At 42.5% G+C, this 18,152-nt stretch overlaps 1 protein-coding gene across 2 annotated transcripts in view; it reads right to left on the reverse strand.

Moving 5' to 3' along the window:
• Window positions 1–18,152, reverse strand: part of SUPT20H (SPT20 homolog, SAGA complex component) — a 99,442-nt gene that overhangs the window by 50,878 nt on the left and 30,412 nt on the right. For both annotated transcript variants that reach the window (XM_073662562.1, XM_073662561.1), the window contains exons 9-13: window positions 17,468–17,521; window positions 10,530–10,669; window positions 8,924–9,083; window positions 8,781–8,837; window positions 7,108–7,179 (exon numbers count right to left, since the gene is read on the reverse strand). In XM_073662562.1, the coding sequence (XP_073518663.1) occupies window positions 7,108–7,179; window positions 8,781–8,837; window positions 8,924–9,083; window positions 10,530–10,669; window positions 17,468–17,521 (483 nt within the window). The remainder of the gene's footprint in view (window positions 1–7,107; window positions 7,180–8,780; window positions 8,838–8,923; window positions 9,084–10,529; window positions 10,670–17,467; window positions 17,522–18,152) is intronic.

The raw sequence follows: 18,152 nt of genomic DNA on the forward strand, positions 1-18,152 counted from the left end.
CCCGCTGTTAAAGGGCATGAATATTCAACCTCTCTCCACACCCATGGGTGTGGGGAGGGGTGAATATACATGCCCTTTAATGAGCGGGCACACGCTATAGCAGGCAGCAGCAGGAGCCGCAGCGCGGCTACGCTGTGTGCCGGCTATGAAGGAGCATGAAGTCACTGCTCCCCGCGCACACAGTCCCGGCATGGGGAGCAGTGACTTCCGGCAGTTGATCTCTCCTTGTGAGCTGCGCATGGCAGTGACGCTATTCGCGGCTCACATGGAGAGATCAGTGCGGGCAGACCGGACGCAGCGCTGGAGGAGAGAAGAAAGGTGAGTAGGAGTGTTTATTTATTTATTTTTTTATGTGCAGCATGATGGGGATTAGGGGGACCATGCATACTAGGATAAGGATGAGGGGGCCATATATACCAGGGTAAGGATGAGGGGGGCATACATAACAGGATAAAGATGAGGGGGCTATACATACCAGGATAGGGATGAGGGGTGCCATGCATACCAGGACAGGGATGAGGGGTGCCATGCATACCAGGACAGGGATGAGGGGTGCCATGCATACCAGGACAGGGATGAGGGGTGCCATGCATACCAGGACAGGGATGAGGGGTGCCATGCATACCAGAATAAGGATGAGGGGTGCCAGGCATACCAGGATGGAGGGATGCCAGGCATACCAGGATGGAGGGATGCCAGGCATACCAGGATGGAGGGATGCCAGGCATACCAGGATGGAGGGATGCCAGGCATACCAGGATGGAGGGATGCCAGGCATACCAGGATGGAGGGATGCCAGGCATACCAGGATGGAGGGATGCCAGGCATACCAGGATGGAGGGATGCCAGGCATACCAGGATGGAGGGATGCCAGGCATACCAGGATGGGGACCACGTATAAAAGGAAGGGGGGGGGCATATATACCAGGATGGGGGATATTGTCATAATTGGGGGACATTACCCAGTGTCAGCAGAAGACTCCCCTCCCCCTTAAAAGTGCATCATGAACACATTTTTTTGCTTAATTTTTTTTTTATCTTCCTCCTCTAAAACCTAGGTGCGTCTTATGGTCCGAAAAATACGGTAAGTTTCATATTCTCTATTAAAGTTGATAATTAATCCAAATTATTGCTTATGTTTATGTATATATTAGTACAGACCAAAAGTTTGGACACACCTTCTCATTTAAAGAAATTTCTGTATTTTCATGACTTTGAAAATTGTACATTCACACTGAAGGCATCAAAACTATGAATTAACACATGTGGAATTATATACTTAACAAAAAAGTGTGAAACAACTGAAAATATATCTTATATTCTAGGTTCTTCAAAGTAGCCACCTTTCGCTTTGATGACTGCTTTGCACACTCTTGGCATTCTCTTCATGAGCTTCAAGAGGTAGTCACCGGAAATGGTTTTCACTTCACAGGTGTGCCCTGTCAGGTTTAATAAGTGGGATTTCTTGCCTTATAAATGGGGTTGGGACCATCAGTTGTGTTGTGCAGAAGTCAGGTGGATACACAGCTGATAGTCCTACTGAATAGACTGTTAGAATTTGTATTATAGCAAGAAAAAAGCAGCTAAGTAAAGAAAAACGAGTGGCCATCATTACTTTAAGAAATGAAGGTCAGTCAGTCCGAAAAATTGGGCAAACTTTGAAAGTGTCCCCAAGTGCAGTTGCAAAAACCATCAAGCGCTACAAAGAAACTGGCTCACATGAGGACCGCCCCAGGAAAGGAAGACCAAGAGTCACCTCTGCTTCTGAGGATAAGTTTATCCGAGTCACCAGCCTCAGAAATCGCAGGTTAACAGCAGCTCAGATTAGAGACCAGGTCAATGCCACACAGAGTTCTAGCAGCAGATACATCTCTACAACAAGCAGAAGAGACAAGTTTGGGCTAAAGAACACAAGGAATGGACATTAGACCAATGGAAATCTGTGCTTTGGTCTGATGAGTCCAAATTTGAGATCTTTGGTTCCAACCACCGTGTCTTTGTACGACGCGGAAAAGGTGAAAGGATGGACTCTACATGCCTGGTTCCCACCGTGAATCATGGAGGAGGAGGTGTGATGGTGTGGGGGTGCTTTGTTGGTGACACTGTTGGACATTTATTCAAAATTGAAGGCATACTGAACCAGCATGGCTACCACAGCATCTTGCAGCGGCATGCTATTCCATCCGGTTTGCCTTTAGTTGGACCATCATTTATTTTTCAACAGGACAATGACCCCAGACACACCTCCAGGCTGTGTAAGGGCTATTTGACCAAGAAGGAGAGTGATGGGGTGCCAAGCCAGATGACCTGGCCTCCACAGTCACCAGACCTGAACCCAATCGAGATGGTTTGGGGTGAGCTGGACCGCAGAGTGAAGGCAAAAGGGCCAACAAGTGCTAAGCATCTCTGGGAACTCCTTCAAGATTGTTGGAAGACCATTTCCGGTGACTACCTCTTTAAGCTCATTAAGAGAATGCCAAGAGTGTGCAAAGCAGTCATCAAAGCAAAAGGTGGCTACTTTGAAGAACCTAGAATACAAGACATATTTTCAGTTGTTTCACACTTTTTTGTTAAGTATATAATTCCACATGGTTTTGATGCCTTCAGTGTGAATGTACAATTTTCATAGTCCTGAAAATACAGAAAAATCTTTAAATGAGAAGATGTGTCCAAACTTTTGGTCTGTACTGTATACACACAGTTGTGCTCAAAAGTTTACATACCCCGGAAGAATTTTTGCTTTCTTGGCCTTGTTTCAGAGAATATGAATGATAACAAAAAACTTTTTCTCCACTCATGGTTATTGGTTGGGTGAAGCCATTTATTGTCAAACTACTGTGGTTTCTCTTTTTAAATCTTAATGACAACCAAAAACATCCAAATGACCCTGATCAAAAGTTCACATACCCTGGTGATTTCGGCCTGATAACATGCACAGAATTTGACACAAATGGGTTTGAATGGCTACTAAAGGTAGCATCCTCACCTGTGACCTGTTTGCTTGTAATCAGTGTGTGTGCGCATAAAAGCTGAGTGAGTTTCTGGGATCCAGACAGACTCCTGCATCTTTCATCCAGCCACTGACATTTCTGGATTGTGAGTCATGGGGAAAGCAAAAGAATTGTCAACGGATCTACGGGAAAAGGTAGTTGAACTGTTTAACACAGGAAAGGGATACAAAAAAAATGTCCAAGGAATTGATAATGCCAGTCAGCAGCGTTCAAACTGTGATTAACAGATGGAAAATCAGGAGCTCTGTAAAAATCAAACCACGGTCAGGTAGACCAACAAAAATTTTGGCCACAACTACCAGGAAAATTGTTTGTGATGCAAAGAAAAACCCACAAATAACATCAGCTGAAATTCAGGACTCTCTAAAAATGAGTGGTGTGGTTGTTTCAAGATGCACAATAAGGAGGCACTTGAAGAAAAATGGGCTGCATGGTCGAGTCGCCAGAAGAAAGCCATTAATACCACAAAGTATCTCGCCTACTATACGCCAAACAGCACAGTGACAAGCCTTAAAACTTCTGGAACAAGGTAATTTGGAGTGATGAGACCAAAATTGAACTTTTTGTCCACAACCATAAACGTTACATTTGGAGAGAGGTCATCAAGGCCTATGATGAAAGGAACACCATTCCTACAGTAAAGCACAGAGGTGGATCGATGATGTTTTGGGGATGTGTGAGCTACAAAGGCACAGGAAACTTGGTAAGAGTTGAGGGAAAGATGAATGCAGCACATGATCAGCAAATACTGGAGGCAAATTTGCCCTCATCAGCCCGGAAGCTGCGCATGGGACGTACTTGGATGTTCCAACATGACAACAATCCAAAACACAAGGCCAAGTCGATCTGTCATTGGCTACAGCAGAACAAAGTGAAGGTTCTGGAGTGGCCATCTCAGTCTCCTGACCTCAATATCATTGAGCCACTCTGGTGAGATATCAAGGGCGCAGTTCATGCTAGACAGCCCAGGAATTTACAGGAACTGGAGGCTTTTTGCCAAGAAGAATGGGCAGCTTTACCATCTGAGAAAATAAAGAACCTCATCCACAACTACCACAAAAGACTTCAAGCTGTCATTGATGTTAGAGTGGGCAATACACGGTATCAAGAACTAGGGTATGTGAACTTTTGATCAGGGTCATTTGGATGTTTTTGGCTGTCATTAAAGAGAAAACACAGTAGTTTGACAATAAATGGCTTCACCCAGCCAACAAAGGAAAAATTCTGTCGGGGTATGTAAACTTATATATATATATATATACATACATATACACGCACAATTGTTCAAGTATTTCAATATCAAACACTAAATAAGAAATGATGTTATTCTGTTTGTAAAACACTTTAATAAAATCAGATAGAATATAAGTGGAGAAACAAGAATATTTGTCTGATTACATAAGTCAAATTACAATCGAATATATGAAACTTTGTAAAATATTTAAAGTTGGTGGAAATGGCAGTCACTAATGATTATCACTGGTGAGAGAAGCCAAGATCCAATGTCCACTCTCTCGTTAATCCTCCCACACCGCAGCATTTAAAGGGAACTTAACAGTGCACACGTTCTGCACGATCCACATGCAGCATGTATCTGACACTGGCTGTAGGATTTCAGCAAGTTACAGTGGTGGCCAAAAGTATTGGCACCCCTGCAATTCTGTCAGATAATACTCAGTTTCTTCCTGAAAATGATTGCAATCACAAATTCTTTGGTATTATTATCTTCATATAATTTGTCTTCAATGAAAAAACACAAATAGAATTGTCCTAAAGCCAAATTGGATATAATTCCACCCCAAACCTAAAAAAGGGGGTGGACAAAAGTATTGGCACTGTTTGAAAAATCATGTGATGCTTCTCTAATTCGTGTAATTAACAGCACCTGTAACTTACCTGTGGCACCTAACAGGTGTTGGCAATAACTAAATCACACTTGCAGACAGTTAACATGGATTAAAGTTGACTCAACCTCTGTCCTGTGTCCTTGTGTGTACCACATTGAGCATGGAGAAAAGAAAGAAGACCAAAGAACTGTCTGAGGACTTGAGAAACCAAATTGTGAGGAAGCATGAGCAATCTCAAGGCTACAAGTCCATCTCCAAAGACCTGAATGTTCCTGTGTCTTCCGTGCGCAGTGTCATCAAGAAGTTTAAAGCCCATGGCACTGTGGCTAACCTCCCTAGATGTGGACGGAAAAGAAAAATTGACGAGAGATTTCAACGCAAGATTGTGCGGATGGTAGATAAAGAACCTCGACTAACATCCAAACAAGTTCAAGCTGCCCTGCAGTCCGAGGGTACAACAGTGTCAACCCATGCTATATGTCGGCGTCTGAATAAAAAGGGACTGTATGGTAGGATACCCAGGAAGACCCCACTTCTTACCCCGAGACATAAAAAAGCCAGGCTGGAGTTTGCCAAAACTTACCTGAGAAAGCCTAAAACTTTTTGGAAGAATGTTCTCTGGTCAGATGAGACAAAAGTCGAGCTTTTTGGGAAAAAGCATCAACATAGAGTGTACAGGAAAAAAAAGAGGCATTCAAAGAAAAGAACACGGTCCCTACAGTCAAACATGGTGGAGGTTCCCTGATGTTTTGGGGTTGCTTTGCTGCCTCTGGCACTGGACTGCTTGACCGTGTGCATAGCATTATGAAGTCTGAAGACTACCAACAAATTTTGCAGCATAATGTAGGGCCCAGTGTGAGAAAGCTGGGTCTCCCTCAGAGGTCATGGGTCTTCCAGCAGGGCAATGACCCAAAACACACTTCCAAAAGCACTATAAAATGGTTTGAGAGAAAGCACTGGAGACTTCTAAGGTGGCCAGCAATGAGTCCAGACCTGAATCCCATAGAACACCTGTGGAGAGATCTCAAAATGGCAGTTTGGAGAAGGCAGCCTTCAAATATCAGGGACCTGGAGCAGTTTGCCAAAGAAGAATGGTCTATAATTCCAGCAGAGCATTGTAAGAAACTCATTGATGGTTACCGGAAGCGGTTGTTCGCAGTTATTTTGGCTAAAGGTTGTGCAACCAAGTATTAGGCTGAGGGTGCCAATACTTTTGTCTGGCCCATTTTTGGAGTTGTGTGTGAAATGATCAAAGATTTGATTTTTGCTTCATTCTCTTTTGTGTTTTTTTCCTTGCAAGCAAATTAAATGAAGATAATACCAAAGAATTTGTGATTGCAATCATTTTCAGGAAGAAACTGAGTATTATCTGACAGAATTGCAGGGGTGCCAATACTTTTGGCCACCACTGTATGTTTGACTGCAGCATTTCAGAGAAGAGCCTACTATAAAAACAGATGGGCTAGTGAGCCACACAGGAGTCTAGTCAGAGAGGCGGGTACTCGGCAGCTTCTCCCTGCCTGCTCCCCTTGAGTGACAGGTCTCTCCCTGTGTGCATGTATAGGAAGAGACCTATCACTTGGAGAAGCTGCTGGGACCCGCCTGTCTGACTAGTCCCCATGCTGCTTTCAAAGTAGGTTTTTCTCAAACTCACCCGGCTGAAATCATACAGCTGGTGCCTGATGCATTCTGCAGGATCCACGATTAGCAAATATCAGCTGTCGGGTCTATATATATTAAAAAAAAAAAAAAAGAAAAAAAAAAGAAAGATGGCCACTGGTACGTATAACTGGTGCATTAATCCGGAGGGTCAACATGGCCTCCAATTTTATTTATCCATTCAAGTTAATGTCAGGTTTTCAGTGACAGCAATCTCTGAGCAGTGTCAAAGGGCCTTTATCTCTCAATGTAGCCTTTTCATTCTGGAAATCAGTGGCAGTCTGAGATTCAGGCGTCACTAATGTGATCTCCTCAGCCAAACGGTCATTTTAACAGGATCTCACCTTTAAATTGTAACAATCTTCACAGGCCTTTTGCATCATCCCATAAAACCTGCGACTGAACCGATTACAACATATAAATTGTCGTGCTTACACAGCAACTACCACCGCCAGAAGCACCGACCATATCAATTAGGTGACGTAAACCGGGAGAAAACGTGTCCGCTCAACGCAGAAGCCTCACAGTGCACAGAAGCCCTCCACTAACACCAGGAAGAGGGTGGTACGAAAAGGCACCGGATTACTCACATCTGCCGGCCACACAGTAGGTTGCGAGTCATCAAGTTTGATAGATTTTTCCACTTTTGCATATTTTTCAACCTAAAAGAAGAAAAGTAAAAAAAAAAAAAAGGAGATGAGCCAATTAGCCTGTGAATGTAAGGGCCGGCTGAACATTCAGAACGATGATCTGGTCATATAGATACAAAGCTACTTTGGATGTTGAAATATGTAACATTCTTTCAAATATTACACATTAAAGGAAACCTGTCAAGTGAAAAAACGCACGGGTTCAGTCACCGCTCTGTGTATAGAGAGGCGGCTGTAACTTTTTCCCCCGCACTGACTGACAGCAGGCTCAGCATTAGGATGGCTGTCAGTCAGTGCCGGGGGCGCAGTTATAGCCACCGCACTCTGTACACAGAGCGGCGACTGAAACACAAACACTAGCGGGAGGAATAAAGTTAATTTCCTCCCGGCAGCAGGGGGTCTAAGTTGTGACGCAGAACGCTATTAAACTGTAGATTAACCCCATATTTGCAGGGGTTTTTTTCACATGATTTTTTAAAAAGGATCTATGTAGGAATGTAGAAGTAGTTCTTACAGCAGATCCTCACACCTATTCATATGTCCTGTTAGGGGCATATGGATGTGGTAGAGGGGGCCTCCCTTTTTGGGATTCCTCTTTACGAGCTAGGTAATCTTTGCCCCATCGGACTTGATGTGGCACTCTTCTAAAAGAGGTTGGACGCGAGAAGAAAATACTTGAAACAACTTGCATGTGTATACATCTATAGACTGCAATTAATAAGTGTTCTTTGTAAACACATAGCATTAAATTATGCTGTGCTGGCTCTTAGGTTGCATTCTAGTCCAGAGACGAGCACTATACTGGTTTCTACAGGAAACCACAAACAAGTTGGTCGACAGTCACACCTGAATGAAGAAAAACAGTGGAGAGTCATGATGCACAGACTGGCTGAGAATCGCTTGTCCTTGATTATCAGCCCGTGTAAACATGCGGGTGATCACCCAGCAAAAGTGGAAAATGCTCGTTCATCAGGTGATAATTTTTATGCCGGCATAAAAATTATCACTATTGGCAGCACATTACCCCAAGTAAAGAGGAAATATGCTGACGATAATAGGATTGTTCTCTTCAAATAGAGCATCCTGTTAATTATTCCCTTCCCATAAGTACTCATAGGCATGTGGAAACAGAATAGAAAAGGAGTGCCAATAAACTTTTATACAGTCGATCAACACTTGTTACCAGGACTAGATTAGCCCATCTGCATGCACCTTTAGGTTTTCCTACGTTAGATCACTATACACCCCCTGATGTAAAAATGGACATATGCCAGAATGCAAATCGCCAGAGCAAACTGTTGAAACCTTGAGTCAGCATAGACCATGGGAGATTTCAGCTCTGAAGCCTACAGAATTCTAAATAGCAGACTGGTCTGGATTAAGGACCTACACAACCCCTTAGGTGAACCTGCTGATACACAAATGATATAGAGCAAAGCTTACTGAATGTGCTAGCCCTACAGTTGTACTATGCCATATATTCCTATATTACAGGTAGAGATAATAGCACATGACAGACAAGGAACCCGCAATCTGAAATCTGCTGTAATAAAAAACTTGAATACTACAGCAAGTCCACATGGGTGAAGCTGATCAGTCCAGGTCATACTCACATCCACTTCAGAGGGCACGGCCAGGGAGCAAGGATTTTGTTTCCATAAATCGACGTACTAAAAAAAAGAGAATATATCCATAAAAAGGGTCAGTGAAATCACAGACTGGTTATTGATATCAAAGATAAATCCCAGCGACTTACGTTTCCAGTTTTGGATATTTTTAGGTCAAACTGAGGTTGTGTGCTTTTCCTCTCCTTCCTCTTGTGTAGATAATCGAGAAGTTTGAGCTGTGGTGGGATGGGGCAATTGGATAATTCTTGCTGCCTGTTCAGGGCTGGTCTGGAGTAGCGCTTCAGACACCTGAAATATAAGACTATTGTAAGCAATAGAGACTGGCAGCAATGATCATGGGTGAGTGCTGCTCGCTTGGACGTTGTTCAGAGCGCACTACTTACCCTGACTGCTGAAGCCTGTACAAAATGATTACCATGTCCTACTTTTATATTTTTATGCTACTTTAGTCATCTTGTGTGTTTGTGTTTTTTTTCTAATTACCGGGCAGTTAACATATGAGAAATAGTAATAAAAAAAGGAAAACTGACATTTTTTAAGAAGATACTATTTTTTTTTATTATTTACAAAAAGGAACCGAAAATAAAATGTTTATTAGTACCGGCTATTGTTGGATGTCCGATAATCTAACAAGGTTAACTGCATATTATATTAGCAGGGGCTATTAATTTAAAAAAAAAAAAAAAAGCATTGCCAATAATTAAAGGTGTTCTTTGGTCATGTGATATTAGTGACCCCTTATCCCAATATAGGTGGAGGGGCGGCACCTAGCACCCTCACTGATCAGTGCCTAGCAGCTCTGGCAGTGGCTGGATGTAGACAGAGTGGAACGCAGCCCCTCTCACACCCTCCAGCCCCTCTCACAGCACAGAGAACACTTTTCAATATCACATGCTTGGGAACCCCTTTAAAAGGAGTTACATTTTTGTAAGCCATGTACGCATCATGGTTAAGTCATGAGTTTAATGCATATGCTAGGACGACAACATTATTCCAAATACCGTTATACACAGAAAAGGAAGGGGGCGCTCAGAAAACTGCCACAAAGCACTTGGAAAAGTCGCAGAATTTTTACACAATGGCGGAGCTGGGGATTGAGTAACATTCCTGCTGAGGAGAATGCCACTAATAAGATGAATCAAATTCATTAAGTGGTGTGCGGCTTTTAAAGGTTTTTTTGGGGACTTTAACATTAATGGCCTATCCTTAGGATAGGTCAATATCTGATCGGTGGGGGTGTGGCACCTGACACCCCCGCTGATCAGCTGTTTCCGGTGTCTGCGGCTGGAAGTACTCAGTTATGTAGCAGCATAGCGCAGCTCCGTCAAAGGAATAGTGGTCAATTCCGGACACTGTACATCCACCCACTATTGATTTGAATAGGAGGCGGAAGTGCAGTACCCGGCAGCGGCACCCCACCGATCAAACATTGATGACCCATCCTAAGAATAGGCCATCAATGTTAAAGTCCCTTACAACCCCTTTAATTAATTTGGCGCATCTTATTCTTGCACACCCCTCATTAACACTGGCGTTCAGAATGCCAGTCTTAATGAATTGGGGACCATCATCTGTTTTCACAATAGATTTCCATCGTGTGCATTCACTTGAAGCATCAGTTTAACTTCGATGATTGAGCGTATCCATTATATCTATCCATAAAATGTAATGTGCATGTAACACAGTACAAGACATATATAGGACGCCGCTAAATGTCAGCAGAGCAGGTCTCACCGTTTCATGGGCCACGTGTTCAGCTTCTGCTTGTTGTACAGCAGGCGGTTTGTAGTGCAGGCAACGGATACTGACGGGTCAAGGCATAATGGTTCGGCAGTGGCCAAGATAAGCTGGCTCTCCAACTGCAGCTTGTCCTCCTAGAGGTGGAGAACAATGGAGCAAATAATAATAATAATTACACCCTCCTAAACGCCCCATCTCTCCAGCCCTACCCATACCTCTCCCGCCACCGGTCATCCGATTAGCTCCACTGTATATCCCCTTCTTTTGGGGCGCTACCGTTCTTCACCAGGCCCCGCGGCATCACATGGGACTCAATGCATAGACTAATGTCATTGACGTAAAGTCCCCACGTGACAAAGAAAGGCAGCGCTGGAGGTCCGGAGAAGAGATGGACAGGGGAGTGGATGAGAGGACGGGCGACGGTAGCAGCAGAGATACGGCGAGGGTTGAGGAGAAGAGTTTTTAACCATTTCCAGTCCTCATAATGAAGAATAATGGTGGCCAGTAGATCGCCATTCTGCTGTAATTTTCTCAGATCGAATAGCAAAGAGTGTGCAAGGAATTGGATTGGCTACAAATTGGTTCGCTCATCTCTATGCCCATACCTAAAGAAAGCCATTGCAATAATAAAATTATATTGGAAATGTCTGCGATTCCCTGAACACATCGGGGCAGATTCATAAAAACATGGCCTTGTTGCCTATAGCAACACAATCAAAATTAAAGCAGCTCTGTGATTGGCTGCTGTTGTCAATGAAATACAGTTTCACATCCAAAAGGAAAACCTGCTCTTGTTTCTCACAGCAACCAATCACAGCGCGGCTTTCGTTTCGTATTCCGCTCTTGAAAAATGAAAGCTGCACAGTGATTGGTTGCTATGGGTAGGACAGTTTTCTGTTTTACATGCAGTTTGATAAATCTTTGCCATTTATCAAATGTTCTAGACGTAGAGAGAAACTTTCCGGCTCCATTAGAACAGGAGCAGCTAGCTGATTATTCCCCTCAGTGTCTTAGTCCTCTCAGAGGCGCTGCCCATTCAGAAAGGCTTTTTTCCGTGCAGAGCTCTGGCATAAATCTACTGTCAAAGCACCGGCACAGTAATTGCTGCGGACAGACGCCTCATGTCTGAGTGTCCGCCTGTCTGGAGCACATGTGCCACAGAGGGCTCCTCTCCAAATAAAATAAACCGGTCATCATCATATACCATGAAGTGAACATGGAAAACCTGACAAGGCAGAGACTGCTATAGTAACAAGTCCCCCCCATAATAATGGTACTGTACTTCAGGTTCTTAAACTGTCTTACGGTGTAAAAATGTATTAGGTGGCAACTCAAATGGGTTGGTAGCCATAAGGACTAGTCACAGATCCATAGTATAGGTGATTGGGTGCCGAATGTCAGGGATCCAACCACTGGGACCCTTAACGTCTTAAAAACTGATGCCTGGAGCATTGGTCTCATGTGCGCACTACAGCGCCATTAAAGGGAACCTGTCACCAGGTTTTTGCTGCCTCATCTGAGAGCAGTGTAATGTAGGTATCATTTAGATTACTGGGTGCAGCCGTTCTCACACAATCAGAGCTTTTAGATTTAGAATGAAGCAGAGCTGAGGAAGCTAACCCCGCCCACACCAGGCTCTGTATGCACAATGTCCATAGACCGTGAGCTGCTTATCACAGGAGGGGGCGGAGTTGGACTAGTACAGCAATGTTAATCTCTTAGTGATAAATCTTTCAGTTCGTAAACTACAGCTCGCACTGTGACAAGTGACACATCCCTGAATTCTGTGTTTCAGCCTCTATCTCCAGCTGTCTTCAGATTGCACAGCAAAAACCTGCTGACAGATTCCATTTAAAGCAGTGGGCAGACAATTTATTGCCGATCTTGAAGACAAGTGCCAAGTTGTTTTGTTGTACCAACCTCTTCTTGATGAGTCAACCGCAGTCATGTATCGCAACCAAAGATGGCACTATACCGCTGCCAGATCACAGTATGGTGCCACTGAATGTATGCGACCCACAAGTTACCGCAACAAAAAAGTCACAAAAAGTCAAGATTCATTTGGATTTATAGTGATTTGCTTGTCATGGTACCTGGCAAGTCACAATACCTCCCCCTCCGCTTGCACGGTGTTGCAATGTAGCAGCGACATAACGTGATCTTTGGCTGTGCGACGCGTTTCTCAGCCTTAGGTTAGGATCACACGACAGTTTTCTCTCCATCAGAGAAAAATCTGTCTGATTATGGTAATCATAATCTGATCAGTTTGATATTTTTCAGAGGGAAAAAAAAAAATTTTCTCCACCTTTTCTATTAATTATGTCAATCCGTGAAAATAGGACCGCATTTGGATGTCAAATGGTTTTCAGAGACCCATAGGCATGAATGGGCGAGTGGCGGCTGATTCTTGGAGGTAAATTGCACAGCCTCATTGAATAACATGGGTACGAGTGTAATCTTTCAAAACTCGGGATAGCACTCATCCGATTTATACGGTCGCCTGCACAAGCCCTGACCATAAACGTTAGAATTCAGGCTAACGTCTATAGGAGCTCCAGGACATCTACCTTTGGAAAAAGCAAAGATCCAACAGGTAGGAACTCCTGTTTCATCTTATTGCCCTACTACCACAAGATAACCAGTGCCAGATTACAGCAGATACACCACGTGCACCACCCGCACATTTTGACAATTCAAGCCCTTTCAGCCAAGCAATCATGGAGATGAAGAGTGCCCAACAATGTAATATCTATGGCTAGTGTGATAACTGAGGCCATCTCCTGATATCTTAATAATCCATGAGCCTCATCTTACAATGTATAAACTATAGAAGGAAAATAATTGAAAATGAGACTTATGTTTTATTGCATTTTTTTTTATTTTATGGGCAACAAGGACCCTTTATTCCCCAAGGTGCATAGTGTCAACAGAATGATGCACATGTATTTTACATTGTGTTCTTCTTTCAAAGAAGTTATTTTTATATATTGGACACGTCTTATTTCAGGAGGGGCAGTGCTAGAAAAAAAAAACAATTCAGACTAGCAAAGGCCATTTTTTCCAATTTTTTTTTTTATTTACTGATTAATTTATTTTCCACACATTATAACCCCCATTAAGTCAGTAAAACATTTGGGGGGTATTTCAACATTTAAATCAGGGCTCGACAAACCCAGGCGCCTGGTCGCCAGTGGCGCCTAGAAAATGTTGCCTGGTGCTTGAGGAGTTGAGAAGAAAAAAAATACTCTCAATCCAATCCCACCTCCTGCACGGAGTCATCCAATCGGAGGAAGCAGGGACAGTATCGCTCAGGCCGCCTTCTCCACTTTGCTCCGCCCCCCTTATGCTCCGGGACTGGACAGGGAGAGTTGGGTTACGGGGGAAGGATCGCTGTGGCCGGGGGCCCGTTCTCATCTCCCACTACCTGTGTAAGTACATACAAAGGCCGTGCTCCCCGGGGAGATGCCGTGTGTGAGGGGGTCTATATGTACAGTTTGTCAACAAAAAAACGGAACAGGCATTTTTTTAAAAAAAATTAGTTTCTTTGATTTTTCTGAGAAAAAAACTGAGAATATAAAAAATTTATAAATGTAATGACATCTATTTATTTTTTTTTAAAAAGCAATTTTTAAAGCAGTCGTAAAAATTTTAAAAAAAATGTCAAGAAAAAAACGGAACAACAATTTATCTTTACTTTTCCCTCCAAAAAACATTTAAGGTGAGTATGTTGTTTCATTGATTTAGAAAAGTGTTGTTCCTACAAAAAAGGATTTGAAACTTCTTATGGTTAGAAAATAAAATATATGGATAATAAGGCAGATTGATTTTTAATCTTCTCTAGAAGTGCTGAGAGACCCTATCCTGCTGGACCACCACTGAATGGAGTTTCCTACATTGCTAAATCTTTTTGTAAGTAGGGTATAGCAGTATATACACAGTATATGCTGTAATTATATGGTTACTATATGGCAGTATATTCACAGTGTATCCCATTATTATATGGGTACTATATGGCGGACTGCGGAGTGCTGCTGGAAGAACAAAGTCGGGTGCCGCCGGGAGAACGAAGCCGGAGTACTGCCTCGTCCACTCGGACAAAGAAGGGTAAAGAGATCATGTGTAAGTTATAATTGGCATAGCAGAGCAAAGTGCACATTTTTTTTTCTTTTCTGGGTTCAGGAAAAAAATGAAGCGCAGAGCAACAGAGAGAATACCAGAAAATGAAAAGCAACTGAAAATGACACAGTTCTTTACAAAGACCTCTCTTGAAAGCGCAGTGCAACAGGTAGAAAGTGCCGGGCAACAGGTAACTGAAGAAACAAGAGTTGACCCACCAGCAGAGGAGTCCCCATCAACAAGCCGTTGTCAAACTGCTGGACCCAGGAGATTTAGGCAAGAGTGGTGTAAAGAACTCGCATGGCTTAAATTTGACCATACAACTGGTATAACTATATGCGAGATTTGTGCTTCCTTCCCTGGCATTGCTGACCAAGCATCTAGGATCGTAAAAGGATTTTCAGGACCCTTTAAACTTGAAACCTTCAAAAAGCAGCAAAGTCTCTCCAGCATCTAAATTGTGTGGAGGCTAAACATGCAGCGTTGGCTCCAGAAGCTACTCCACTGGCTGCTTGTATAAGGAAAATGGATGAAGACATTTTTAAACATATGACCATTCTATTTAATGTGGCCTATTATATTGCCAAAAACAACAGACCTTTCACAGATTTTGAAGGGTTGCTAGAGTTGACGGAGAAATTAGGGAGTGCTGTGCGACAGGAATATGCAAACGATAAAAGATGCAAAGAATTCATTTCCCATATTGCAGAAATAATCAGGAAAAACCTAATCAGTGAGCTCAAAGAGGCAAAATATGTCAGCTTGATGCTAGATGGCTCAACTGACAAAGCAGGGGTTGAACAACTGATTCTGTATGTCAGGTACATCAAGGACAACAGGGTCAAAGAAGTATTTCTTTCTGTTTCTCCTCTTGAAATGGCTACTGCAGATGGATATTTAGAAGCGCTCACAGAAGAACTTAGAACACTTGGTCTTGTAGGCTGGCTTTCTTCAAGTCACTTGATTGCCATTGGTACAGATGGTGCTGCCAGCATGATTGGGACCGAAAATGGCTTGGTGCAGAAAATACGCCAAAACATCAGTCATTTAATTGGCATTCACTGTGTTGCACACCGATTGAACTTAAGTGTATTAAGTTCAGTAAAACAAGCTAAATTAATTGATGATTTTGACTCTATTTTAAAGAAACTCTACCAATTTTATCAATACTCACCTAAGAGAATGCGACAGCTGAAGCAAGTAGCAGAAAACCTGCAGCTTACAATTCTGAAATTCCAATACTTGCATAATGTCAGATGGGTAGCAAGCAAAGTCGGTGCTCTGTCTGCACTTGTCAAAGACTGGAAATGCGTGACAATCCACCTAGAAAGTGTGGCTGCGGAAAAAGACAGTGCCTCTGCAGTTGCCCATGGTTTACTGAGAAAGCTCACAGATTTTAAATTTGTTCACATGCTCCATTTTCTACTGGACTATCTGGAAATTCTTAAAAACTTGTCACTTATATTTCAAAGGGAAGAGCTTTTTTTAAGCACAATTGAGTTGCATGTGAAAAGCACAATTTCAACAATCAATTCACTTAGAGATGCACCAAAACAACATGAGGCCAGATTTGTCTCAGGAACATCTCTTCAAGGACTGTTTCAAAATGTACAGCTACATGGACTGAGCAACACTGTAGCTGCATCAATTCAGCAGGAAAAAGCTAATTTAATTAATCATGCAGTTAAATACTTGACAGTGCGATTTCTAAGTGATATAAATATTGAAAGATCCACCGCAGTGTTTGACACCTTTGCCTGGCCAGCAGGAACAACATTGCAAGACTACGGTGTGGTTGAGATTACTGCATTGGCTCATCATTTTCGTAAACAGCTATCTCCACCTGAAAGTGATGACCAATGCATTCACTCACTCCTCAATGAGTGGTATGAGTTTAAGGTCCTTGGAAAAGGAAAGAAACTGTGTGAGCTTCTGGATTTGGCACTCTCCAACACCGAGAGATTTCCAGTTCTGGGAAACCTGTTGTCGATTGTGGCGGTGCTCCCTGTCTCAACCTCATGTTGTGAAAGAGGATTTAGTTTGATGAACATGGTCAAAAATAAATTCAGATCAAGGATGCAAGAAGAAAGTTTAAGTGACTTGTTTATGATCACCATGAATGGGCCATCTGTGAAGGCGTTTGATCCTGCCAAGGCTGTGGACCACTGGTACTTCAGCTCTAAAATCACAAGGCATGTTCATGGCCACAAAAAGCAAAGTGAAAAACACTAGAATGTTGCCTAAAATCTAAAATATCAAAATATAATATTTATTATCTTTAAAAGTAAAATGTTGTTTATAACGTTTGTAATGTTTTTTTTGTTAAATTAAAAACCAAGTTTGCTTAAAAAAAATTCTGGCTCCTAAATTTTTTGGCTGGCTCCTAGATTCTGAACAACTTTGTCGACCCCTGATTTAAATACATTTTTATATTGCCAATTTTTCCTGTAACTTAGACGGATATTTTAGCCTCCTGCTTGCAGAGCTTATCTGGGTTTGTTAGGACCTAGCGATCACATGATCGCTAGGTCTAGGAGAAGGAAGCACTGCCAGTGCTTCCTGTACCGTATACACAGCTTCAGTTCTTCATCAGTAGTAAATTACCGCCGACTGCTAAAAGGATCAGGACTGGTAAATTGGTGCTGGTGCAGGCGGCCTCAGTCACAAAGAGAATGGTGCAGTCTAAATAAAATTACACTTTCCAGAACAATCTTCATACACATTCAAGAGTTAGTGAACAGAGCACAAAGTTATCACTGTACTTGCCTAGAGACACAATATGCTATAATGTCAGATTCAGAAAGGGAAACATTTACCTGTGTCCATTTATGATTGTCACTGGTGATGGCATGTATGTCAGAAACTAGAGTCTGGGGAGCAAAAAAATAAAAAATCAAGTTTACATTAGCAAAAAAGGATCCCAGTTTTATTTTTTGCACATCTTATGTCTTTTTCTGTACGTTACTATTGAGGTTAAAAGGGTTTTTCCAGACCAGGGGAAAATTTTGGCAAGCACTGTTGCATGCCGAATCCCAACAATGTGCAATGTTCACACTATTAGGATTCTGCTCCATTTGCTATCTGGAGCATTTGTCTCATTACCGCTCATATGCAATTTGTATACTGGCAGTCACATGCCACATAGCTTATTTTCCTGCTTCTCTCAATGATCCGACAAATGAAGCAGAGAAGCTAATCCACCCGTGACTGCAACTATGCAAATCGCATATGACGACAAATAACAGGCCAACATTGAGGAATCCTGACAGCGTAAATATTACACACAGTTATAATTCAGCATGCTACATTGTTGCTGAAATTTTATCCTGGCAAACCGCTTTAACATTTCCAAAATGCATTATAATTGGTTAATCCATTCTATAAAGAAAAATCTAATAGGATCTTCCTTCCAAAGAACAAACACAGAACCCAGCAAACCCACCAGTCGCTATCAATATTATGTCATCAGGATGTCGGCACTGGACACCCAGGAGAGAGGGC

The sequence above is a fragment of the Phyllobates terribilis genome, unplaced genomic scaffold (genome assembly GCF_046119375.1).
Source record: "Phyllobates terribilis strain yellow unplaced genomic scaffold, ASM4611937v1 Scaffold_2__4_contigs__length_985480577, whole genome shotgun sequence".
Lineage (NCBI taxonomy): Eukaryota > Metazoa > Chordata > Amphibia > Anura > Dendrobatidae > Phyllobates > Phyllobates terribilis.